The sequence below is a fragment of the Rissa tridactyla genome, chromosome 11 (assembly GCF_028500815.1).
Source record: "Rissa tridactyla isolate bRisTri1 chromosome 11, bRisTri1.patW.cur.20221130, whole genome shotgun sequence".
NCBI lineage: Eukaryota > Metazoa > Chordata > Aves > Charadriiformes > Laridae > Rissa > Rissa tridactyla.
In genome coordinates, this window is record NC_071476.1 from 20883441 (window position 1) to 20910249 (window position 26809).

Genomic DNA, 26809 nt, shown 5'->3' on the forward strand with positions numbered 1-26809 from the left:
AATCAGATTGGCCTGTAGAGAGGAAAGGGCAAGCACTCCAAAGAAAAAAAATGATCAATTAAAATCCAAAAATAATCAAATGTTAAAGATTCCTGTAAGAATTAAATCTTTGTGCTGGATTTTTGCCACAGGCATTGAGGAGGACTACTTTATGATGAGTACAAAACAACAGCATCCTTCTGTATGTTTACGTTACCATTGTAACTCCAGTTTACGAATATTTTGGGAACTGTTGGATTAGTCACCAAATAAAAAAAAATAAGTCTAAATGTACTTGCACAGCACACTTTCATAAAAGAACAGCTCCCTCCCCAAATCTTAAGTATTTTCCCTCATGGCTATTCTTTAAAATGGAATCAAGCATTCTCTTTCTCAAGTAGCATCTTTTTCACTGCCAGTAAAACAAGACTGGTAGCAAAAGAAAACTCTAAATACACCACATGAGGCCATTGGTGGTACATGCTTTCAGATATGAGTTCTTTTATTAGAGCTTTACCTTCTGTGATGCTTTAAGACTTGCTGCAGGTTCTTAAATATGAATAGGAGTTGTCCTATTCTGAACTGTCAGCAGTTTGGAAACTTAAAACATCCAGGACATGTCTCAAGAAATCCAGTTGTTCTCTTTGATCCTAGATTAAAGGGCCTGTTAGAAATTTCAGAGCTATGTAGTTTCTTACACAGTTCCAATTAATACGACACTTGAGCTTTATTCTGTGAATGTACAATAGCGTAGAAAACTCCTTGGAATTCCCTCATCAGCTATATTCTATTTAAAAATACATGTATTGGTTTTATATCAACATCCTCAACCACATTCAAGATTCCATTTATACCCTTAGGTTTAGTAATTCACAGAGCTTTAGCTTCACAGATTCTTACCAATAAATCCCAAAATGCATGCATGGCTTGATTTAAGAAAGATATTTTACTTGTGTTTCATACACAAAAAACTTATAATCAACAGTGGCTTAAAAAATTAACACTACTCCACTTTTTCACAAGTGTACAAAAAAGAAATAATGAATTTACATTCAACGGTAAAGCTTAAAGTCCACTCTAATAATAGTTGCATTGACATTCACATACACAAGCACAGAATAAATATTTCAGGATTCTTATAAGAGCATACAGCATACATACAGTACTTGAATTTTACTAATGAGTGTTAGTAGGGTCAGAAATTCATAATCTCATAGAAAAGTAAAACTAAAATCAGAAAAGGTTTTGTGGGAGGTAACACCAAGGTACTGCACAGAGCTAGCAGGTTATTAAATCCATTTGTGTGAGGAGTTTGCTTCTGCTTCTTCATATTAGGACAGTTTGATTGCAAAAGTGTATTCAAAGTGCAGATTAATGCAAAAAAAAAAAAAAAAAGAAGATATTCTTGTATTTATTAAAACATGCAAGAGGCAGCCCCCAAGTCACCCGACAGAGTAAAGCTGTCATTGGCAAGTGGCCGATATAATACAGATGTTTCAGGCAATTTTTCTAAAGCACTTTAATAGCAGCAATTGTAATTTATAATGGCTCTAGAATGACTTCTGTTTGGGTTAAAGGGCATCATATTTCTTTAACATTTACAGCTATATTTCTTTATAAATAAATATCTCGAATAACAAATAGCATAGTTAACGTTTCTTTTTTCTCTCTTTTGCATAAGTGTCGTGGAAAAACTCTGACCTTTTCAGAGACATAATGTGCAAAATAATGATAGAGTGGAAATAGGGACACAGAGCATCACAGTTACATTCCTGGGATGTCAGCCCAGCCCTTCTTACACTCTGAGGGCTAGCCTTGCCAGGGTAATGCAGGGCTTTAAGGGACAATTTTCCCAATGGCTTGCTTGGCAGGAGATAAAATTTATGGTATCTTAAAGAGCTGTAAATGTGAGGGTTTTTTTGCAGGAGTGTGTACAATACGTCATGTATAAGACTCAGTATTTCCACACAGTGACTTCTCACGATTTGAAAAGTCTGGTCATCTCCTTTCAGACATTTTCTCCCCAGCCTGAACATCTTTGAACATTTGTGTTCATTAGGTGTTTCCTCTGTTGCATATTTACCAGCTCTTCTTGCATTTTATGATCTGATCTCGTATCACCTAGCTGACATCTGCACACAAATATTTCCAATCAGATAGAGGGTGCACAACATTAAAACTTTTAAACCTGTCCTGTAAGTGTCATCAAGACAGGAGCACAGGAACCACAGTGCAGAGTCCAACCTCTCACTGGCTGTACTGTGAAGATTCTCCTTTTCGGCGTAGGAGAAAGGAAACTTGTGTCTGCTTTTTAGATTCTGAAAACAAGCCAGAGTGGAGAAAAAGAGTTAACACCAGACTTAATAAAGCTTTTAAGACAAAACCTGTTAAGCAATTTAGACAGACACTGTGAATTTCCTGCTGATTTTCTCAAGTCTGTACATACAGGAAATTTGTTAACAGTAGGAAGAAGTTGGGAGTTGCTACATAGGAGAAATCTGCCATTATTACAAAAACTGGCTAAGTGGGTTCTTTCAGTATAAACCCCTCACTGGTCACTGTTTTCAGTGGTGCTGTTGCCCTTTTCTTTTTTCTCCTGAGTCTTGTTTCCCTTCTTCTTTTTCTTCTTTTTCTTCGTCTCTTCCTTCTTGCCAAAGGTTATGAAGTCACTTTTGTCAATTTGGCTGTTTGGTGGCTCCTGCCGGATGGAGATGATTGCAGGAGATCCTGGGATAATGAATTTGTCTGGCAACTCACCAGGACCACCTTGTTTGGGATTGCCCGGTCCAAATTTAAAGGTCCAGCTGTTGCTGTTCACACCAGCTCCCACTGGGGGGGACACCTCTCCTGCCTCAGGTTCTGAAAAAGTCAAAACAGCAAGAAAAGCTTAAAGCATCATTAAATACAAGCACTCAATGAGTATCAGCTTCCTATTTGAAAGCTATGGCTTTAGCCTGGCTCTACGTTGACTCTTGGTTGCCTGGCTGCTCGTCCGGGTGTTATTGACTGGTTCTTGTCCAGGCTGCCCAATACTTGTATGCACTGACTCATGAAACACAAGCATGTGCATTGCATGGCACAAGGGTATGTTTGAGGGTGTCTTTTGGGAACAGTTAGAGCAGTGTCCAGGGCAGGGGAAGTCAGCCTTGGCAGTGTGTACATCCACGCTGGATATCTTAGCAAACCGTCCTGTCAGCCGTGGCCAGGATTCCTCGTGGAAGGAATGAGTTGGTGCATCCCACAGAGGAATCTGAGAGCCAACTAGCATGCATGTATGTGTGTATGTATGTATGCTATGATCAGCAGTCATGGCCCTAGAGCAAAACCAGGAGCGAACTGAATTGTCTGGGCAGAGATACCGCAGAACTCCTTCAATCAGGGTGCAGAATCTGGTCTCAGAAATATTCATTAGTCTTCTTCAAGGTGAGGCTTTAACAACCTGTTCCCTTTTGCCAGGAAATGGGGTCACTCTTGTAAGAGAGTTTTAAAGTTTTTCTAAACTATGAACTTATAAGCAAAATGGGAAATCTGAATGGGCCGATGCTAAATTTGTAGTAAGCTGTCAAGAATGGTTCAGAAGTAAATAATACTGCAGTGAGTTCTCAAACTGGGAAAGCCCTCACTATTATGTTTCTTTTTTCTTCATGTAATATCACAACATAAAGGCTGAAAAACACCAGACTGGTGACTAACACTTGGTTCTTTAAATTGATATGGTAGATCACAATATTTAATACAGGGAAATATAAAGTGAAGCTCTGCCCCCAGCTTTAGGCTTGCAGTATGAAACAAGTTTTAACTTTATATCCATGATTTTGCAAGATTGAGCTAATCAGATTGAAAAATTTATGTATATTGTCCTGACAAGGGCAATTTTCTAGTATAATAAGATGCAACACAAATCGGGTTCTTCTATGAGAGAAAGTCTTAAAACCTGGCTGTTTTCATTTTTCTTAAACTTTGAAAAGTCTTTGCAATTTACAAAATTCCCCGTTTTGAATAGGAGCAGCATACTTATTTTAGTATATCATTTTAAGTGTTTAAAGGATTGTGATCAGTGGAAAGCTCAATTCTTGTGCACTGATGCTAAAGCCCTCAAATCTGATGAAAACATTCTTACCTACACTCTAAAAAACAAAAGGACCTGTCACACTTTTAACACTCCTAGCCACACACCAATTCTTGCAATACCACACAAACAATGCCAATACCACTGATCTAAGTCTCAGCATCATTGTATTCTGCATCAGAGCTGTCCAGTTGAATAGGTAGTTGAATAGGTAAAGATGTTTGGGGGAAAGAAGGGTGCGGGATCTGCATTGCTACAAGGTAGAGCTGGAAAACCATCCAAAAGGGACTCTATATAGCTTGGAAGAGGAGGCAAGGGCACAGAAAGGAGGAGAAGAACCAGAATTCCTAGGTCTCCTCCTGGTGAAAGACAGCAGGAATAGGAAACAAAATAGACACTTTAGAGGGAGATCTCCAACGTTTTACCAGACCAGAAGATGCTGTTCAGTAAACCTTAGCTACTGACTGCTCCATACCCCTGTAGTAGTAATGAAGAATATTGCATTTGCTTTAGCAGCCATTTCATGAAATGAACAGCATCTCCTGTACTTCTTATTCTTTTATGATTCGTCATCTTCGGTTTTCTTTTTTTTCTATTTTATGAAATAAAATGTATGTCATGCACACAGATGTAAGGCTCTCCTGGTCCAAAAGCTAAAGAACACGTGTTGCACTTGACAGTCTTTCTCCTGTCCGGCAGCAAAATAAACATCACTGGAAAGGATGATTCCTTTTAAGCTTTTCCATATTTACGCAGAATGTCTACGTTACAAAGAAATGTGTATACATGATACATGAGAACAGTCAATGAGACCGTTGAAATCCATGTAATAGGTTTGGCACATGGATTCTTTGTAAAGGAGGTGATATGACTGCTTTTACAACGTAATGTTTAATCAAGAATTAGAAGAGCCTCTGCACTTCTTTTTCCCCTAAGATTGTATTTAATGATGAAGCAGATTTGACTTTATGTTCTTTCCAGGAACTGCTGAAGTTGTTTTAATGACCTTAACCTCCCTAGTCTCAAATATCTTATTATTAAAAGTTATTAATGTGGAAGTTCCTCTATTTCATCCGTTGTAGCTTTTCTGTAAATTTCCTATGGTCTTAACTATCAGCTTCAGATTTTTTACACGTTTGTTGTTGCAATAGCAATGTCCTTGCAAGCTCTTTCATACTAAATGCATTAATATGATCCAGTGTTCATTTCTGCTTAATAAAGTATTTTGGTCAGGTACATTTCATATCACTTTTGTTTCTTTGAGATGATAAATTACTAAGGTGAATGCTGTGTGTCCTGGACTTTTCCCAAATTATTAGTCAATTGTTTTTCTCCAGCAATACAAAAATGTGAGCTTTCATATTGTACATAATAAAGTAAGCCCTATTTGAGAAATAAATCCTTTCTCCTTCCCAACAAGCCCATGCAACATTCACTCCAAACAACATTGGCCCAGCCCCAATGCTCTTTTCCTATTCCTGGCAGGAAAAAAAAACAGCTGAAGGTGACCTCAAATCATTTTGAGCCATCCTTGCTCTGGTTGGGGAGACCCCTGTAGCAGTGAGTAGTCCAAAAACTGCTTTGAAGTGAACAAGGTTACAACACTCTACGGACCGCGGTGCCATCACTGCACAGCTGAAATAACATGGTGTGTGGTTGTGCCATTTTGACATAAGCATATTATGCTGAAGACAGGATGTGAGACAATGATGGTGACTTTATATTATCCATTTTACCACACAAATACAGTTATGTGCAAGAATAGAGGATATCCTTAAGGTACAGCATCTCTTTTTCCTTGCATGAAAACTTTTGCCAGTATAAAGCATGCACATACAGGTCTGCATTATTGAAATCTAATTCAGAACAGGATACTGACCCTTTAATCTGGTTCTGCCTAGACAAATCCACTCACCAGATGAAGTCAGTAACATTTATCACAAAGCCATTTGTCATAATGTATCCAAACACAACAAACCCATGGTATCTACCCTGGAATCAGGATTCTGTCAAGCTAAAGACTAAGGCGGGGAGTGGGTTGCTTGCATTTCTGTGTGTTTTTTTCTCAGCCCCTGAATATGTTTGCTGTCCATATGAACTAAGCATTTTAATACTCCTTAATACTCACTAAGCCAAAGGAAACTAATTATCCTTACAGATGTGTGGAGAGCTCACATACAAAAAGACAGAGACAGACAGAACTTAATGAGTTAATAGTCATCATTTCCTATGAATTCCTATGGGCTTCAACAACCTCCTCAGGAAATTTCCCTTCTGCGCTATTTACCTGATAACATGTGTGTTTATCTGTATTGGCAGGCTGGAAGGTCACACAGTTCAGCTGTACTAACAACGTTGTCTGTTTAGGCATTTCAGATCAAGGATAAATGTCACTTATCACCTAGTTTCCAAAGCTTCCTTAAACATCTCTTCTGTTTCTTATAAGCAGGAATTTAACAACAAAAACCTTCCACTTAAATGCTATTCTACATTTAACAGGATTGGTTGTACTTCTCTTGTATATTTTCTGGGTCTTAATGAATACTTTAAAGTTGTTTATTAAACCTAGAGGAAAATCTAAATAAAGCAAATCCATCAGCTCTATTTATACACTTCATTTAAAACATTATAATTCTCTTCTCCCTACAGCTACATAGGGAATGTCTGCCAGAGTTCCTACATAAAAGCGCAGTCTGTCCATTTCCTGATGTAACTCAAAGGATTACTTTGGAGACTGTCCCTTTGCCTTATTCTCTAGGAACATGACAGCCTTCATGTTCAATGACCGTATGATTTATTTTTAAAATGCATACGTGCAGCAGAACCCAAAATCTAGGCTGCACCTGCAGCTCCTGATGCTTCTTTGCCTGTGCGTCTACACGCTAAAATGGGAGATGAACTTTTCACCCCTTCCATTTCCTCGTACTCTCACCAAAATACAAGTGTCTCAGTAGACTTTAAATGGAACTGAGAGCAACAGAGACTCTGCAGTCAAGTAGATCATATATTTAGTTGGGAGGAAAGGACTTCTGGGTTGTCTTTCACTTCTTTTTCTATCCAGTGACTGTTGTCTGAAATACCTAGGCAGATCTACACACAAAAAACCTCCACATCCTAAAATCACCTTTCTGAGAGCTTGAAGCAGTAGGGAACAGTGTCTAGCTACTTTTTTCTCTTCCAGAGTCATTTACAGGTCATAAGCGCTAGCTCTCTACCTCTCACAGGACTTGAAAAACATACAAATCTCAGTCAATAGAACCATAGAATGGTCTGAATTGGAAGAGACCTTAAAGATCACCTAGTTCCAACCCCCCTGCCATGGCCAGGGACACCTTCCATTAGACCAGGTTGCTCAAAGCTACATCCAGTGTGGCCTTGAACACCTCCAGGGATGGGGCAACCACAACTTTCCTGGGCAACTTCTTCCAGTGTCTCACCACCCACATAGTGAAAAATTTCTTCCTGATATCTACTTTAAATCTCACCTCTTCCAGTTTGAAGCCATTGCCCCATGTCCTGTCACTAATGCCCTTGTAAAAAGTTCCTCTTCAGCTTTCTTCTAGGCCCCTTTCAGATACTGGAAGGCCACGATAAGGTCTCCACAGACCCTTCTCTTCTACAGTCTGAACAACCCCAGCCGTCTCAGCATGTCTTCATAGGAGAGGTGCTCCAGCCCTCTGATTGTCTTTGTGGCCCTCCTCTGGACCTGCTCCAACAGGTCCACATCCTTCTTGTGCTAAGGACTCCAAAGCTGGATGCAGTACTCCAGGTGGGAGTGGAGTAGAGGGGGAGAATCACCTCCCTCAACCTGCTGGCTACACTTCTTTTGATGGATATGGTTGGCCTTCTGCGCTGCAAGAACACATTGCTGGCTCATGTTGAGCTTCTCATCAACCAACCCACAGGGACTTGTTCAACAAGTCCTAATTGATCTGAAAGTACCTGACTTCCTACACGTTGTCAGACAGAAAGTGTCATGTGGATGTCATAGGCTCCAACATCCCAGGAAGGGAGCAGTTTGCATGTAACCTGTGTCACCTCGCTTAGCACAGAGCTTCTCATTCACATGCTCCTCATCTCAGCACACAGGTTTTTCAGAGGTACCTAACTCTCCCTGTGTTCTGTGCAGGGAGCCCAGGCACCTACTACAAGGAACAGGGTCCCTAAAAGTTAGTTTGTAGTAGCTGTAAGCACCTAATATTTTTTTTCTTAGATGCCACCCACAGAGTAAGGTATCCCTTTTATAAATTCAGCCATCAAAGAAGTAGGCATCCAATCTAAACTGTCCAATTTAGTTCTTGCTACAGGCTATAAAGAGACACGTGCTCTCAGAAGGCAGTTCAACCCACCTAGTTTAAATGCCTGTTTTTACATGCACTGAATTTTCTTTGTTCCTCTCCTCTCTCTGCTGGAGCTGTATTACCTTTGCTTATTTAACTACAGGTAAAGCCTGGACAGCCAACTTAAACTAGCTAACTTTTAGGTGGTTAGCGCATAAGAAGCTGAATTTCATCCTCAGGAGCAAGTTAAGCAGCATCGTGGCTTGGGGGATGTTGTACTAATGGACCATGCCAGAGAATTTTTTAAAAATAAAGTTTGAAATTAATCTCTTTAATGGTGACAGCCACAAAAATCCTGTGCAATTATTTGCAAAATGAGGCCACTTTCTCATCCCTAATCCCTTCATGGGTTTTTCATTTAGGCAGACATTGGCATCTTCTGTTCAGAAATACCTGAGAAAGCTCAGCCATATTGTTAAGGTTGCATCATTTCCACCTCTTAAAAGGGTACATTTCAGTTGTGACAGCAATAACAACAGTACAGTTTAGGTCTCAAGTGATATTCCGCTGCAAAGCTCCAAAGTACAGGTCTGTCACTGAGATTTACAGTGCTGTCTTTTCAGATGCGGCACTTGCGAATTCACTCCATTGAAGGGTTGGCTTTCATCAGCTTGTAAAACCAGCCAAGCTGATAGGTAAGTGGAACAAAGTCGAAATGCAGTGTGATGGGTACAAACAGCCTGAAATTGAGACGTCTTCCAAATTTGGGGCAAAATGCCTGCTCACAGAACGTGTCATCACTCCACCCACAAATCAATATCCCGTCAGGACTGGGCAAAGACTGCAGTTTCTATCTCACTGACATTTTTCTCTCTTTTTGGGAGGGGCACATGTTTTTTTCCTGTCCCTGTATAGTGCCACAGCTCCAATCTGGTGTTTACTAGGAACAGGTGGTGCTCACTTCCCATAATGCGAGCTGGCCATATATTCTGTCATGTACGTCTCTACCTTCTATGCCTCTGCTGCTTTCTTAATCTTTGTCAGAAGAAGGCTAACTCGTGTTAGAACAGATGTGCCCCTGTGCAAGGGGGAGAAGGGGAAAGCATTTCTGTGCAGCTCTGTCTCCCTACAGAGACATTTTTGACTGCGTGACATGCTCAGCCAAGACAGCAGCTTGCTTTTAGTCTGCTCCACCACACCCCCCCCTCACCACTTTGTCCCTGTCTTTAAAAATTTGGTGGCTCACCGACTCAGGAGATCATTTAGATAAAAGCCTTCAATCAAACCATCTATTATTATTAAGTTTAAAGGAAATATTTTTTAATTTTTTTTTTCTACACACCAGAACATGCCGACTAAAGCCACTGTGAGACTAGGAATGCCCCATCATTAATCACAGACCCTTCTGTCCGCAGGTCAAAGTAGCAAAACACATTAATTAAATGAATTTATTTAAAACTGAGATCAGGCAATAAGCAGGAAGCAAACTGCAGAGAAAGCTAGTCATTAACCTGATTTCTCTCTTCCGTGCCTCCTCCACTGATGCTGTACTGACTGCAGCTTCTGCCTCTGGCAGGCTTAATGAATATTCACTGTTATAAAGAGCCTGACATTCTGCGCTGATTCCAAAACAGCACATCAAATGCAAACAGCGTGCACTGAAAAACCCTCTCTGTCATTTGAAGGATGTCTGCGGACATTCTGGCTTCACTGATCATCCCTAAGCCTTTTTGGGATTAAAATGCCCATTTAATCTTTCTTTAAAAAAAAAAAAAAAAAACAAAAAGAAAAAAGCCCCAAACTAAAACCACAACCAACAGCAAAGCAAGCAAATAAAAATCCATCATCAGCATGATAAAATGGCAGATACTGAACTGAAAGACAGAGAAATGATTCAGTCAGAACAAAGTTGAACCATTTTAACTATCAGTTTGCCAAACAATCCCAACCTTCTCTAACGACTATATCAATTTGCAGTCTTAAAGAACAAAAAAGAAAGAAATAATTCTCATTCTCTGCCCTTCCATCTGTTTGACGTGTTCTGCACTAATGATTCAGAGACAGGAAGAATGAACAAAATGAAAACTTCTCCTCATCAAGGAGCCCGTAGCTTTAATCCATTGCTTGGATTTAAAGTCAGTAACATTAAACGGGGTAATTATAGCACATATGTTGTGGGAGATCCGTAAGCCCCCACTGCTCCAACATCCAGATACAAAGCAGGGGGCGGGCACAGAGGTCATTTCCAGCTCAGTCTCAGGTTACTGTCCAAGCTAACATTGAAATTTAATTTAGATAGAGATTATCTATCTCATTATAAGAAAACACGGCTGTGTACTAAAGCAGTTGTCTCAGCTACCAAATAGCTCTGCTAGCATATTCTGAGATATGTGAAAGCAAAAATTGATTTGCTTGCTACCACAGCCTGCTGTGGCCAGAGCACAACAAATGGCTTCTCGCAGCTGCTGAAGAAGCAAACAGAGCCCAGTGTCTGCAGCCCCGAGCTCCTCTCACTCGCTTTTCACTAAAAGAGGCTTCTCCTCCCACAAAACCGTCAACCTTCTCAGGTAACATCCTTTTAGTGCTGTACTTGTGCCCAGTCTTGCTCTCACCAGTAGAATTTGTCTTGGAAAGCACCTGTTAGTGCTTGCTCAGCACAAGCTTTAACCTCTTCCTTACTAAACTGAGGATTAATCTGCTGCATCACCGCGACAGCATGCGCACACATCCAGGATGCTCCCTATCATCTCTCCAGCTCTAATCAGACACTGGACTCTGGGGGATGCAGCGTATGAATGTTTGTGTCACATGCAGAGGTTGTTAGGGAGAGACTACTCCTGCAATATAAGGTAGGTGGATTTTTATTTGGGCTTTTCACCATATCTGCAGGCCCACAGTGACCATTTTTAAGAGTTCATAGTTGAAAACAGACCAACCCCCCCCCCCCCGGCAAAAAACCAAAACAGATGATTTTCATCTTATAAATGCCTTGCAAATAAAGTGTGGGCAGCTAAGGCATCAGACATTCTGCCCTTGTTTTAAAGCAAACAGTAAGGTAAAGGGCAGTGAATAGTACAGGAAAACTGTACCTGGGTAGGGAGAGGGGATAGGTGGCATTGGAAGCGGATGGGGACAATGCTTCCCCTGAGAACCTGCAGCAGGTTGGCCTTGTCACTGCCCCCCATCTCCACCAAAGGAAAGGCTTTTTTTGCCTTCTTGTCAAACCAGGTGCTATGTAGCCTCCCTAAATACCCTAAACTTGTTCAAGTGGAGCAGCAAACAGCTACCTAGCCTCTGTCAAGGGCTGAGTTTAGGATTGCTAGATGACATCCCAAAAATATGGACTTTAAAAACCAGGATGTCTAATTTGTGGCTCAAAACTCCCTCTGGATGTAACCAGGAGGGAGGTGGCATTCTAACTGCTTTCAACTGACTGGTGCTGTGTGTGGGTGCTGCTTTTATTATATGAAGACATGAAATATTGAAAAGAGAGCAAAAGTCATTGCAGAAGACAAAGCTCCAAATGTCGGGAGGACAGGAACAGATCCATGCACTGCTCACTCTGTATCATGGAAAGCCAATTCCGGTTACTGTGTTCTGTCAAACTTAAATAAAAAATAATTTAATTCTTCTATACAAGCACTTTTATGTGAAAGACAACAGGCTCACAGACCATCATAAATCCTGCTGTGAAGGTGAAAAGGAGGAAGCATTTCCTGGCTGCTGTTGCAGCCCGTAACAGTGTTGTGCAGCCAACCAGCCCCCCCTCCCCTTGCTCTCTGCTAGAAGAGCTATTGAACTGAGGCCAAGAGCACAGACTATTTATCTGGTCACCTCCTGCCACTGGAGGCCACTCTGCTTCTATGGGGTGATCACAGCATCAGCAGCTTGGAATCCTATCTACAGCCACCTTCTGCCTCAGCCCCCATCTCAATGGCTGGCTGCGATTGATTCCCCAAAGGACAATTTCATGTTGGGGATTTCAGGTTACCTGAAGGAAAGATAGAAGGCAGGATTGGATGTTCTTCTAGTGTTGTATCTCCTGGACAGGACCAGCTTTTTATTTGCGTTCACCTCGGAGGGTAAACACTCCTAAGACAATTCAGTTGAATCCAGTCCTTTCTGGTTACCCTCAACAAAACTCTTTACCAAGTACCAGACTTTACAGCTGTGGAAACCTTCTGCAGGTGAATTTATCTTAGCACAGCCCATATTACTGCTGGTGCATAAAGAGGAACGAGCCCAGCATGGCTGCCAAAGCCCAGTGCTGGTAGGCAAAAGAGAGTCCCCACTTTTAAATCTAGCACAATTAGTAGAAAGACAGTAACTATGGAAACTTGAAGCATCAATTTTAGTCTTTCGAAGCAGAATCTAATTTTAACCAACTAATTGGATGCTTGAAGTGGTAGTGAAAGAAAAAGGGACACATTTATTTCAGTGCTTTTAGAGGCGTCTATTTTAAACATGAATGAATGTGTGAGCTTCAGTTCAAAAAACACCCACAGCTTCAGAGAGTGGAAAATGCAGTGCCTTGTCTCTCAGACGGTGAAGGTGGCTCTGTGCTCTAAACCTCAGAGCTAGAACCTGTTCCCTAGCTCCAATCACAAATAAAGGCATAATTTTAATGAAATTTTATGGATCAAAGCTTAAACTGTCATTTTCTCTACCTGGACTATAAAGGGGAAGAAATGGTATTATTACTGTTTACTTTAGTTTGGTAGCCTCAAGGAATTTCTTCATTTTAAAAGTAAACTAAAGTAAAGGTATATAAAATTAATTTAGACCTACAAAATCATTTAGCTGACTTACTCTGACTAGTTTATCACCAAATCTCTGCAAACTTCTCTCCCTCTAAAAGCCAGCCAAATACTAAATACTAACCAATGTCTAACTTGATTCTCACTGATATGGCTGTTAGCCAGCAACTTGTCCTAAAAGAAGTGTGTTACTTTGATACCTTCCACAGGAAGGGACTATAAAACTGAAGACATTGCAGGCTTCAAAACAGACTCTGGCACTCACAGCCCTCTTTCCCTTCCACAATATGGATGTCACATTAGCAGCTTCCTGTCATCTCCTGTTAGGATCACGTCCCATTATTATTCCTTTTTACTGATATGGGATGAATGGAGCTAATAATATTTCACATCAGCTAAAAAGGAATCCTTAATTAAATGTGATGAGTAACTGCTAATACAAAATGATAACCCCCCTGGATAAGCACGCTACACTATTTCTCTATTTTTTAGAATCCTTTAAACATTCTCTGAGGAGAAAATGGAGGTGACCGTGCAAAGACTGTCCACATCCATTCTCCCACTGCAGAAATAGCTTTGCTCTTTCAAGTGGTTGCAAGCTCCACACTTGGAGGACTTTTCTTAGGTTGTAGGCAAAACCAGATATTATGATAATTTAGAGTCATCTGGGTCTTTAACCCTTTAAAGTAGATTATTTCAGCACTGATGAGATGAACTAGATTGTCCTGGAAGTCTGGACTTACTGTGTCATGTCTCCAAGCCTTCTACCTTGCTGTCCTTCCCTGCAGCCAAAGGTGTCCTCTCCTAATTGAGAGGACACTACCTGCTTGAACCATATGATGAAAAGTTTGCATTCTGTTTCAAAAAGGTATGTATCTGTGTAGTTCTGCTGAATTTAATAGATTGCATACAGTTCTGCTCTGGCTGGCTGTTGGAAGCCAATTTAAATGTGTTTATGAACCTCCTAAATTGTTCAGTGCTTTACTCGGTCACATAAACTGAAATCACAAATTGCTAGGTGATGTGCTGTAAAGGCTATATAATGCTGAAACAAAATAAATTTAACAAAGAGATTACTTGAGGGAGAGACAATACACCACTACAGAATATTAAGGGATGGTTATCTAAGTAAAGATGAGATCAAAGTTGGCAGCTGCTTGAAATGGATAGCACCACATTGCAACAGCCTTTTTAACAAAAGTTGCAGATGCCTTTTGTGTCTTGTCTCTAGGACTACACTTTCTTAAATATTCACCAGACAGTAAGTACTAAGCCTTGGAGGCTTAATAGTTACCCAAAAAGTGGGTAGATCTATCTCCACTAATTTTTTATCAGTGTAACCTTTTCAGAATACAGCCCTCATAACCCCAGTTTAAGAGTTAGTAAATTACCCATTTTCTATTTCAGTTATTTTTATTTTAATTTTATAGCCCCAGTCATGATTTAAGCCAAGAATTGTTCCCTCAATGGAACAATTGGAGAAATGGCTCAGGCTTGTTCTTCCACATAAAATGATGCTTTATTATATGACGCTACATTATACTCAGGAACTGCTCATTTGCTAACGAACTCTCTCAAGAAAGGCATTGCTCAAACAGTTGTAGTAAGATATCAGAAAGTTATTTATATAATATGCCTGCTGTTTCACTTCTCTGAAGGAAATATTAAAAATGGAAGAACTGGCTTGAAATGAACAGGAAGATCAAATCTGGGAAATGAATTATTACACATAAAGTGTAATGGATGTAAAAGGGATGTCTGAGAGCAAAGTAAGGAAAATTAACTTCATTTCTACATTATTGCTTAATGAAGGCTGACTGAGAACAAAAATCCTATCCTGATTAGATTTTAGAATATTCATATTTCTTATAGCTATGATTCCTTTAAATGAAAACTGGGGGAGAAAATCAAGGACAGACTATGTCTGGATTGATAGCATAGTTATTTTCCTTCCAGGAAACGTATCATATGCCCAGGTAACTAGGCCAAGTTGTCAAAGAATAGAGACACTTAAAAGATCTTAGTGGTAAAAAGGCTAAAAGGTGATGTTATTTCTTCTTGAATCCCTCACTTCCAATGGAATTTTAAATTACCATCTGGGGGGATCTACCTGTAGAATATTAAAAAAAATATTTAAACTCTGAATTAAACTTTAAACTTTTGTTTTCCCATTGTAACTGTGTGTATATACATACAAGTTAATACACAATTTGTTTTAAATTTCTGTGACTGTTGAGGAGGTGAGTGACTGGCTTCTTAATTGTGACATACATGCTCTCCGTGTAAGTGCACTCGGAATGATGCAGAGAGCAACTCCTGTCAGCAACAGGGACCACCATGAAGCGTCAGCCTCACGTATGCCAATCTGTACTGTGGGCACATCTCTGAACTGCAGCAGATGGGGGGCTGTGTATGGCACTTCTTTAGCAGAAAGGAAACAGGTGACAGAGTTGTGTGCACTGATGCATTCTTTGCATAAATTGTGGCCTGCTAATACCCACAGTAGTCCTGGCACTGAGGTGGACATACATAATGTAAAGATGATGTTTCTTTCAGAAACTGTAGGCCAAATCAAATGCTTACACATCAGGAACACTTTAAAAACTGATTTGAGGTGGAAAAGTAAGGTGAGACGTCACTTGCAAGTCCATCAAAGTCATAAGCAACCAGGATGTTGTGCTTCCCAGGATGGGCCAAGCCCTCTTCCACCACAAACACCCCATTTCAGATTCTACTTTCCCAGCCTCTTTTCTCAGTCACATCACCACCAGGTCAGGTCATGGAAGAAAGGGCTTATTACATTATGAACTCTGTATCTGGAATAGTAGCTTAATGGATATTATGTCACAGTCCATTTTAATCCGTGGAGAGCACTCAAATTCATAGGGTACTGATGCGTGGTTGCAGCTCACATATGTCAGATTATATGATGATAGTGCATACTCCTGCTATACCAGGGAACACTGTTCTCCCACTCAGGGATCCCCCCTGCCAGACAAACCAACTCACCCACCAGCTCTCCAGATCACTCAGCTGACTGCATTTGGCATATGAGTTGGCAACAGTAGCAATTCTTCATTGCAAAGGTGTGAGACCAGCACGTGTCAGCAGGGGAGCACAAAGCTGAAAGAGCTTCACAGACACACACCCATAAAGAGGGATTTTTGTCAGCTATTTCAATATATCCCCTCACTGGAAAGGGGAAATAAAAGGCAACTTCTGCACCAAAAGGCCAGTTGCCTGGACAGCAGCATGAGAAGCCATTCATTAATCTTGATATGCCTTGTCCCACTAAGCACTAGGTGTAAATGGATGCAATCCTTACATTGCCTCATATTCTCTCTACGATCCACGACTGCAGCACTGAACCTAACTTAAACGTATTCCCTTTACACCAGACTTGAAGAAGAAATTGCTTGGGGTAGCCAGCAGAAACATAGTTTGTAACAACAAGGAGAAAAAAGGTCTATTTATATCTCTTCCTGCTGACACATGGAGTAGCACACGCTTCATTCAAGCATACACGCAGCTGCTCAGTGGCTGGAATTTCTGCAGCGACTTAAAGACTGGAGGAAGTGCAGTCAAAGCACATATATTGTGTACTGAGGAGAAAAGACAGCAAAAGGATGCTTTAAGGTGCTGTGCTTGATATAGTCCATTCTACTCACCAGAGAGGCACACAACTCTGAATTTTATATTCAAAAACGTGTGTGCGTATTTACTGAAGCTAGCGCTAATATTTAATATCTCTTCCTGTAAAAGCAGTATAGTCATGCATGCAGATCTTTGACAAGCAGCTATCGACAATTTTTGCATCAGCAATTATCCAATTTGCATCTCTAGTGAAACAACTCAGTGAACAGGCAAAGAGATTTGTATCTCTCTGGATGAGCAAATCTGCCAGTTGCTTAGAGCTGATGTGTCTTCAGGAGGCGACAATACCCGGAGAGAGGACAAATATTTAGGCTTAATAGCAAATACCAAGATGAGCCATATAATCTTGCATATAGTATGAGAGAAACAAATAGCAGAAATTAATTATGATGGCTTTACTCTTTTTTTTGTAGGGGCCAGAGCTTTCCCTTCAGCACATAAATATTTTTTAGTGATACAGACACAATTGAAAAAAAAAAAGGTGAGAGATGAAGCCAACAATACAACTGTTTATAAATACTGAAAATAATCCATTAATTGCTCAGCTGCTCTCTTCAGACCCTCAGTCATTCATCAACGTATAACAAATGGTGCCAGGTGGGATGACTTTCCCCTTACTGAAGAAGCTGAGATAATCTCATTGATCCAAGGTCACACTAGGACCTAAAGTCACCTGATTGGACAACTAGGTCTGCAACTGCACCCAAACCTGCAGAGCTTTCCTAAGGCAAAACACACTATTTTTCCCCTCTGTAAATAACCTAGGAATCAGTTCATACTCCTCCCAAATATCCTTCAAGTTCCTGCCTGCAGCTTTGATTTAGTGCTTGTCTTCAGAAGCCAAAGTGAATCACCCATTTCGTGCCTCCTAATCCTCAACTATCACAAGCTTCTCTGCAAGTTTTCTGCAGCTCCTCCAAGCAATTCTGCTTTGGGCTCAGTAGAAAAGCTGCATTAAGAAAGAAAAATGCTGAGCAGGTGGCACTGCCATAGTCTAACACACAGGGAATGGAATCAAGCTTCTTCCCTTGCGGCTGTTGTATTTTAATCACAATTAAATAATGAAAGAGAATAAAGCCTGAATTTTCTCCTGTAGCTTTTTCTACCCGTGTGGGATTTTTGTGTCTCTAGTCTTTGCACTGTGGGATCATATCATGCTTGTTCATCCTGCCAGTTCTCAGAATATTTGTCACTTTACTTAAGTATCAGTAGTTTTGTGATATTGTGAGAATCTCAGGTTTTACGGGGCAGGGGGGGAAGTAAAAAAGAAAATGGGGGGGGGGGGGGGGAAGTAAAAAAGAAAGTTAATTTAGTTAGTTTGGGCTGCTAATGTACCAGAAAGCAAATAAAAGGAACTCATTCTTTGTTTAAAAACAAAAACAAACAAAACCCAAAAACCCCAACAACAAACAGCAACCCACCCCCAAAAAAAAAAAAAAAACAAACCCAAAAAATACCGACAACCACGTAATTTTTAAAACAGTCTCTACTTGAGGCTTAAGTTTTGAGTGTTCAGGACTGGCAGCATAGGACTGACCCAATGCAATTTCATGGTCTGTTTATCCATCCCATTCTCTATAGCATCACGCAGTTAATAACAGGTGCTCTTCCTTAGCCGGGCATCTGTGACAAGCAGAACATGCCCTGCATGCGTTACTGCTGCAGAGAACGCAACTGCCTTCATAAATTTAATTCCAGTCAATGAAGAGCTCGTGTCTGAGCATCACAGAACTGAGTAATCAATAATCATGGTCTGCAAGACAGAAAAATTTCTTCTGATGGCTTCCTTCAAAGTTGTGCACCGTTTTCTGGATTCTTTTTCATCATTCCAGTATTATGCTGCTTCCCTAAAGGCTGCGTGGACTAACACTGTTATCCTGCATAACTGTATCTGGCACTTGACCTGAATATGTTTCTCCCGATTAGGCAGTGACATTCTCATCTGGAAACTCTGTTTGTACATTCAAACTGTTGTCTCAGCATAAAGGTGTACCCAAGTTATTCTGAAACCCCAGCTGAATGTTTGCTAGGATGTACTACCTGTATCTTAAAAGCTTTACTAATTAGTATGATTTGGAAGCTTTCACTTCCAGATTCCAGAACCTGCTGCAACTTTCACCTCCCAGCCTATGTGGCATGAAGTGATGGGTCTCTGTCAAGTGGTGGGAGGGACAAATCTCCACACCACAAATAACACTTACAACATCTTTTTCCCTAATTGCCAACCTCAGCAGAGAAATAAAAGCATGATTAACACATAAGTAAGAAATATCCAGTGGCTGCTAGCCTTGATTCTTCCAGGCCAAACATGAAACACAAGCAGGTCTGCAAAGGAGGTAGAAATTTCTGCCCAGCAGAGGGCAGATCTGCAGTAAACGGGAGATCTCGCTGCCAGGTGCAACAATTTGTCCCCTTTCACAAATACTAAATTTATCTCAGTAACCAAATATTCCCCTTACCTTAATCCATGTTATATATTTTTCACGTTTACCACCAGAATTGCACAGTCTCAGACCACATGTTCTGTATCAAAAAAACCTGCAACAGTTGCCTGTTTTCAGAGTGAATAAAGGCCATTCAAAACACAAAATCCTTTCTTGTCTCCTCAGTTCCTCCGCGAATGTAGAAGGAATTTGTACATAGCCCAGAAGGCCACAAACTCAGCATCTGGCAGAGCAGAAAGCAAGCTCTGCTGTACAGAAATCCCTGTTCACCAGTTTCAATAGTTATAGAATCATTGAATCATAGAATCATTTAGGTTGGAAAAGACCCTTGGGATCATCGAGTCCAACCATCAGCTCCACTCTACAAAGTTCTCCCTTACACTATATCCCTTAACACCACATCTAAACGAGTCTTAAACACATCCAGGGATGATGACTCCACCACCACCCTGGGCAGCCTATTCCAGTGTCTGACCACTCTTTCTGTGAAGAATATTTTCCTAATGTCCAGCCTAAACCTCCCCTGCTGCAGCTTGAACCCCTTCCCTCTTGTTCTATCACTAATTACCTGTGAGAAGAGACCAGCACCAACCTCTCTACAATGGCCTTTCAAGTAGTTGTAGAGAGTGATGAGGTCTCCCCGCAGGCTCCTCTTCCTCAAACTAAACAGTCCCAGCTCCTTCAATCGCTCCTTATAAGATTTCTTCTCCAGGCCCTTCACCAGCTTCGTTACTCTCCTCTGCACTCGTTCCAGCACCTCGAGATCTCTCTCGTATGGAGGTGCCCATACTCTCAGCCTCTGAGCTGACCTTAACTATTAACCCCATGTGAAGCGAGCAGTTGTGCATTCAGAAGTCAGGACGAAGGATATATAAAAATTCACAGTTCATCAGCAGCACTATATATTGAACATTGGCTTGACCAGCGTGCCAAAACTGTTGTAGAAAACTGTATTAATATGTTCACAAAAATTAATACCATGGAGTTAATACAGCTCCACTTTTTGCCAGTAATTAATCTGAAGTGCACAATGGCCAGTTCTCTCATGTCATGCATGCTACATGATGACTGCTAGACTTTCTGAAGGCTCAAATGCTGCTCCAGCACTATATAATCCCAGAATTTAACAAAACCAAATCTATAATCTCTGTGGCTTTAGAAAAATACTAGGAGAGAAAAAGAAAAAAAAAAAGAATCATAATTCTGATGATGTAAAAAAAAAAAAAGAAGAAAACAATCAAGACTTCAATTTTTTAAAATTAGATGCTCTTTGGATGTTTGACCACCAAGATCTGTACATGGGACTGGTGGTAATTAGCTTCCAAATATCTTTCTCAAGTATAATGTTCTGTACAGCTTAAAGAAAAGGCGATTGCTGTGAAGCCCAAATGGTAGAGTAAATATTTAATTACTATTTTATCCAATTCCCAGCCTGTACCTCAAAAGTAGACATACAACCAGTCCAATGCAATCTTGTCCATTTTTGCCAGAATCCACCAGAATATTACCCAAGTCCCAGGCACTAGTATCAAAGACTGTTGAAATCTTTGCCAAAAAAAAAATAGTCTGGTCTTCCAGGCACTGTGTATCATTAAGGGAAGACATCAACTACACTGGGCAATCTACATTCCATAAATGAGCTAAAAATAAAATCATAAAAGATACAGGTAATTAGGAGTCTCCAGACAACTTCACCACAACCTCAGCATTTTAGTTCTTCAACAGGAGCAGGTACAGGTAAGAAGATGACTGGCGAGCCCATGTTAGGAGAGAACAACCCCTTGATAGAGCAGTACAGAGCCTCACTTTCCATATAGAAAGCACAGGCTAAATATACATGTAAGATTTTCACTCATTTCCAGGATTCAGAAGAAAACCTGGGGCTCTCTGACAACATTAGCTGGATAATGTGTTCATTTCAGTACAAATAGAAAACAATGAGATTTCACAAAGTCCAGCTCTCACTGGTATTCGTCTAGGACTGCTCCTAGAGCACAAGAGGCAGTGAAGAGTCTATGCATTGCATGAAGCAAAATGGTTCAAAGATGCCACGAGAAAAGGCATGACAATGCAAGGCTGTTTGTCTCTCCATGAGGAATGAAAGTCCCTGTCCTTGGAAAGGAATCCCCAAGTTCAACGAGGCAACTACAGCTTGGGGAGGGCAAGGTTCAAGCTGCGGTTCAAATGGAACAAAATATAGATATAATATTTCCTGCTGTCCACTCAGATCTTCTGTCCCCTTTTTCAAGTAAATGGTAGGGATGCTAAAAGCAACAGGTCAGTGCATGAAAATAATGCTGATTCCATAAAAGTGAGATAAAAATGCATGAAAATAGTACTGTCACTTCAACAGGCTGCAAGAAAGAGAGAAAACTAGAGTGAGGTATTACACATATGTGGAATACAGAAAAAAAAAATTATGGCCATATAGGTGGAGAATTCACTAGAAGTGAAGGATCAATGCACGAGGATCTCCTCCATACTGAGAAATCATCAGAAAACCTGTAGCTAAAAGGGTTAACAGTGTAGGAAGGAGGGTGGATACAGACAGGAACTCTGAATTATGGGGGTTTTTTTCTCTTTCAAGAATCTGGTCTTGTTGCATTATTGCAAGTCAACAATCTGAAAGGCTTCTTGGATACTGATAGGACAGTACAGAACTTAGAAAGGCAGTTGGTGACAATATAAACTGCTTACTCCCTTCCTGTCCTTTGGTCTCGGCTTGTCCATTCAGGCTCTCAGTCTCCTGCAGACTACTGGAGTTTTCAGAAGTTAGCATTATTCACATTTCTTCTGCCTTATTCATCTTCAGCTTGTCTGCCTGGCTAAATTTTCCTGTCTTGGGGCAGGTTTCATCTCACTTAGATACGCTGCAAAGCTGAGTCTGCAATAAAAGGGAGATAGCTGGCTACATACTTCCTACACTCAGTAGAAAGAGACATTTCTAGTGTGTGATTTGGGGATTTTTCTCCAGGCTTGCTTTCTTTTCCACAAAAATGGAAATTTAATGCCTTTTCTCTAAATGGATGCCATTCAGATGCCTTGGAGTTCCTCTGTGGTCTGCATATACCAATAGTAAAAAAAGCTTTCAAACCCTAATGCCCTTAAGCATTTACTCCCAGAAATTCCTACCAAAAGCAGAGACAAAGGCAATCAGCTAGTCTGGTAAATCCTGTCTGGCAGAACATAGTCCTTGCACCACAGTCAGGGAAGACTGCCTTGGGTAGATCAGTTTGTCCTCCCATGGTGGAAACCGCTGATACTTTTTTCAACATGTTGTCAATGCTGATTCTCACTTTGCCTGACAATTTTTAAATAACCATTTGGCTGTGGAACTGCTTTTCTAATTTTAGTGGATATAAGAAATTTTTTTCTTCACATACTCTGTTCTTTTTGCAGTGGTATTACTACATCTGATGGCCATCTGCATTTCAGTAGTTTCATGAACTTCACAGTCGATTCTGTTTTGAGTTCAGCATGCTCTTAGAAGCATATCCTTAGAGGGCATGGGAAGGGCAGGAAGAACTCATGATGAGTTGTCCGTCCTCTCTTGTGTATTGCTCATGCAGCACTGAACCACGTGCAAGGCTTACTCTGCCTGCTATGATGAATTCCAAGCAGTAGTGTTTCATGGTTAGTGGGTTTCTTCTCAACAGCCTGCAATTGCCCACTAGCCATTAAATAGTTCTGTTAATACAACACAAGCATTTGGTCACGTTCTCCAATCCAATATTGCTGCTTATCAGTATTGCTGATTATATTGCAGCTGGCAGCACAATCCATCTGAAATGGAATTGGCCATTGATCAAGTAGACTGGTTGCACACACAGCAGCTGAATGCCTGGCAGCTCTTTTTGACTACTGTATCTACTGAGAATGTCTGGGTCTGCTAAAATCATACCATAGGTCTCATCTTCGCTGTAAGTTTCCACATCACCACATGGATTCTAGTATCTAGTTTTCCCTTAGGCTAGGTAGCTACAGTATCCAGATTTAGAGTAAACCTGTTTCCATATACAGGGTCACTTTCCCAGCACAGGGCAAATGTTGTAGTCTTTACTAAGAACACACTAAGAACACACAGAACATGGCTCTGTGTATTCTGGCCTCCACCTACAACACAGATGTCAGCATTTCCAGTAGTCATGATAGGCTACTTGGATAATAGTGAAAAAGGAACTTGGTGGACATAATTCAGCTGATCTGGTTTAGCTACCTCCCCCAGGAAGTGACAAACTAAATGTAACATGTAATTTCTCTCAACCAGAATTTACTTGATCTCACAAGTTTGTGTGACCAACTGGGATGGTATCATTTGCATCACATGCGACCAAAGTTAAATCAAAACCCAAACATCTGTTTTTTTCCTGATTCTAAGTTTCTTACATGTTGACCTGGTACACTTGCCTTGTGTTCATAGCAGTCAAATATTGATGCATCTCCTACAGACTTGAGCATTTCTCTGATGTTGTATCTTGGGTTTTTTCTGATTTTTTTTGGTTTTGAGTGGCCCCAAAGCCAGGTTCACTGACTGTTGCAATGTTTATCCACACCTGAGGCTCTGCATAAGGAAACCAGGGAGTACAAATGGGAGAAATGCTCAGTATTTTTGCATGTTCGCTGCAACATGGAGGAGCCATGCACGCTGAGCACAGCCCAAGCTGTTGTTACAGCATAGCTGTAACCCATCTGTATCTCATCTCTAATTTCAGAAATTAGTGTCTCCAGTGCTGGAGTTCTATGTTCTACATGCAGATATCTATTCAAAATTATACTTCATAAATATACTTCAAAAATAACATATTTTAGAAGAATTAATTCTGTCAGTGGATTACTATACTTCTCAAACCCCTTACCATTATTCATTATTCTTGGACATAGTATCTCTTTCATTGTTTGTGTTGTTCTTCAGAAAATGAAAGTCCTTATCTTCTTTTTCTCTTCATTATCTCTTAAGATAAACTCTACAAGATTAGTTCTTGTTTCCTCTTTCTGCCACCGTGTTTTCACAAGGTTGATTCTCTACAAGCACAACACTTCTTTGTTCTGAAGATGCAGTTCAACCCATTTAGTCTGTAGTATCCCTACCCGGTTTTGTGCCAGTATTAGTTCTCATCAGCGGGTAATTGAGTTGAAAATTAAGCCTACACAAGCCTTTTCAGGCAGATCAGCTCCCTCAGCCAGCTAACTCTATAGTCAGAGGAGAAACAACACTGATTTGAGAGAGGACTGGAATGTTTGGCAGGAACTAAAAGAAAAAGCAAAACCCAAAATCCCAGACTTAGACTGCTATAAGCTGATATGGAGCTACACAAAGCCCACCCATTTAGTCCACACAGCCTCCCTGAAACTCAGGCAAGCTCTTCCCTGCTAAAAGCTTCACTGTCTTCCCTGCCAGCTGCCTCCATATTTGTTGGAATACTAGCTGGGTCACAGCAGGGAAGTATACCATTGTCCTGAAGTTGAAAATTGACTTTTTAAAATTAAAATTACTTGCAGTAAGCCTGCAACACAGGAAGGACTACAGACATCAGGACAGAGAACAGCTTCCTAGTGCTTCCTCCAAACTCTTCTTTGTGCAGCCTCTCTCCTCTGTCCATCCTCCACAAGCTTGCTAAACCATCACCAGAAAAAAAAAAAAGGCAAAAATCTGTCATGCTCATGGTATCACTGTGCTTTGTAGGGATTTTTATTTTGGTTTCCTAGCAACTCTGCAGGCCAACTTGGTGGTGATTTTTGTACTGAGCACTAGTTAACATAGGGTTGTTGCAGCTCTTCTTTAAGAGATACTTTAGACTCTTTAACTGCCTCTTTCTTGCCTTTAATGCACAAGTGGAGTGCACTCTAAGGCTGCCTGGAAGGTCAGCATGAAACAGGAAGAAACACCTACATTTTACTGTTACCTGCATTCCACCCTCTGATGATTTTTAACTGCACATAAAGGAACCGTGAAGAGTTCTTAAACTAGCACTGAATTCAAATTAATCAAGGGAAATGAACGAATGGAAAGGAGAGTCTGCAGATTAGAGTGAAGTTATTATCTAAGATCTTCAGCCAGGGCTGACCTCACATCATAGCTATGAAGGACCCAGATGCCATTTCTGTAATGTCTGTTACAAACACTTGCCATCTAGGAATGGCAAAAAGCAAAATACCAGGCAAGAATAAGGAGGTCAGTTGTAAACATGGATGAGAATTAAGCTTTTAAAATTATATTCGACATATAATTTAAAGAGTCATAAAAATGCATCAAGAAATAAACAATCATAGCATCAGTATTGATGGCTGGGAATATATTTTCCACTAAGAACAGCTACAAAGCTGGCAGAAATGCTCCGAGCTTCCCATCATGCTGTCTAGCCAACATGCCTCAGAAAAGATCAGAAACTGACCTGTACGGATTTAGTCTGTGTGACCCACTGGCCTCCCTGCCAGGGCTGCCAATTATTTTCAGTTGTGATAGTGTTTTCTCCAATGTGGTAAATTGCCTGTGGGGAAGTGGATTAGGATCACCAAATTATTTTGCCTGTCGACCCAGAAGTAGTTCTCTTTCCTATTAATGGGTCTTTCCAGATAGGTTTAGCTGCAGTTTGAAAGTCTGTACGCTGAGATGGATATACTGATTTACAGCGTGGAACAACAGAAATGTGCTTTGTTCTGTCTCCAAACTTCGCTGCTGCAAAACATTTTACTATGTAACTGCACCTGCACTCTTCAGAGCCATAAAGACAGGGATCCAGAGTGGACCACAGCATGTGTGGTCCCTGTGAAACTCCGTAATCTTACTTGCCCCACAGGAAATAAACTTAATTAAAAGCAAACAGTGATGTTCATCATGGTGCTTTACTTCTCCCAACTGCAGAAGAGTCTGGGAACAACTGAGGCAGATAATCTGACACTAATATTATTCATTTATTTTAATTCTTCTGTTTCCAGCTACACATGTGGGAGACTCTGCTACCTACTTAGCATAAATTTGCAGCAAGATAATAAACTACCAAGAACAGGTAATTTTTGCCATGAAGAGATGACATTATATATGATAACTAGAGAGAATAAATCCCCTGGAAACCTAATCAGTAGCGTGGTGCTGGCACACGCCTCCTGCTGATAGTCTATGCACGCCGTGGTTGCAGGTTACTTCTTTGGGCCGGCTTATCCTCTACATGTGACTGAATACAAATACATTTGACTCAAGGCATTTGGAAAGGACACTGCTTACCATTACAGTCTGTCTGCTTATACTGTCTGAGATGACAATGGGAGCAGTTTGAAATGGCACGGTGAACACTGAAGACAATGTATTCAGTTACAGTAGTTATTCATTCTGACCACTTAAACAGCACTATAGGCATGCAAGTTGATTTACCACTAAAATGACAGCCTCTTGCTCCTGGGAGAGTCCAGGATCATGGCAAAGTACTACAGCATGAGACAGTGAAAAACTGAGAGCAGGAGGGAGAGGAATGTAATTTGCAACTGCAAATCCTGAGATGTGTTTAATGTGTAACGTTCCTTGGTAATGAAAAATCCAGTTTGGATTTTCTGTCTTAAACGTAATGTTGTAAGGTCCGTGGGCAGTGTTTGAAGGAAACCTGGGGGAGGAATTGTTAATTGTGCATTTTT

General features: G+C 40.6%; 1 protein-coding gene across 11 annotated transcripts in view; it reads right to left on the reverse strand.

The window, feature by feature from the left end:
• Positions 1–687: 687 nt before the first annotated feature.
• LOC128915996 (protocadherin alpha-C2-like) overlaps positions 688–26809 on the reverse strand; it is a 174932-nt gene continuing 148810 nt past the window's right edge. For 10 of the 11 annotated variants that reach the window (XM_054217067.1, XM_054217070.1, XM_054217069.1 and 7 more), the window contains one exon: positions 688–2838. In XM_054217067.1, coding sequence (XP_054073042.1) covers positions 2528–2838 — 311 coding nt within the window. In that variant the 3' untranslated portion in view covers positions 688–2527. The remainder of the gene's footprint in view (positions 2839–26809) is intronic. The other variant, XM_054217063.1, reaches the window with a different exon arrangement.